The sequence below is a fragment of the Hemibagrus wyckioides genome, linkage group LG02 (assembly GCF_019097595.1).
Source record: "Hemibagrus wyckioides isolate EC202008001 linkage group LG02, SWU_Hwy_1.0, whole genome shotgun sequence".
NCBI lineage: Eukaryota > Metazoa > Chordata > Actinopteri > Siluriformes > Bagridae > Hemibagrus > Hemibagrus wyckioides.
Window position 1 is genome coordinate 1,853,278 of NC_080711.1, and position 650 is coordinate 1,853,927.

A 650-nucleotide genomic window follows, 5' to 3' on the forward strand; every position below is an offset into this window, starting at 1 on the left:
TCCTGATCATCCATATAAACTGACACATGTCAGAATTATATATTGTATGTATTTATTTATTTATTTATTTATTTATTTATTCTTCATTCATTTTTGGGGCATAAATCTGTCAGAGATGCCGTTCCTCGTGTTGTTCAGGCTCGGTTTCATTAATACGAGCTGATGAACATTTGCATAAAATTCACAAAAGCTGCCAGAGAAACTGAAGCGTAATATCAGGAGCACAGAGAACCGACGAAGTGAATATATATACGTCGCAATCATCTCTCCTCGTACATCCGTCCGAAGCGCTGCTAGAACTCAGGCATAGAGACACTGCATAAGACACTACACTATCAATCACATTTATTCTCTACTGTAATTTCATCTGTTTTCCACTTTTCCATTTCATCCTGCTGTGCTGCTTTCAGCTTCATTTCTTCACTCCGTCCTTCTCAGTAATGACTGAAAGGTAAAAAAAAAATAACAAGAGAGAAGATTTAAGAAGAAATGAATTAAAAGAGAGAAGTGGGGGAGAGAGAGGAAAGAGAGCAGATCAGGAAGACAAAGATGTTTGTTTGTTTGTTTATTAATTCAGCTCGGTTACCTCGGACCTCCAGCTTGCACTCCACCTCATCCTCGCCGAGGTCGTTGACGGCCTTGCAGGTGTA

At 39.2% G+C, this 650-nt stretch overlaps 1 protein-coding gene across 1 annotated transcript in view; it reads right to left on the minus strand.

The window, feature by feature from the left end:
* Positions 1–288: 288 nt before the first annotated feature.
* Positions 289–650, minus strand: part of mybpc2a (myosin binding protein Ca) — a 42,540-nt gene continuing 42,178 nt past the window's right edge. Inside the window, exons 27-28 of the mRNA XM_058405805.1 lie at positions 587–650; positions 289–444 (exon numbers count right to left, since the gene is read on the minus strand). The exon at positions 587–650 is cut by the window's right edge and continues 123 nt beyond it. Of these exons, the coding sequence (XP_058261788.1) occupies positions 413–444; positions 587–650 (96 nt within the window). The 3' untranslated portion in view covers positions 289–412. The remainder of the gene's footprint in view (positions 445–586) is intronic.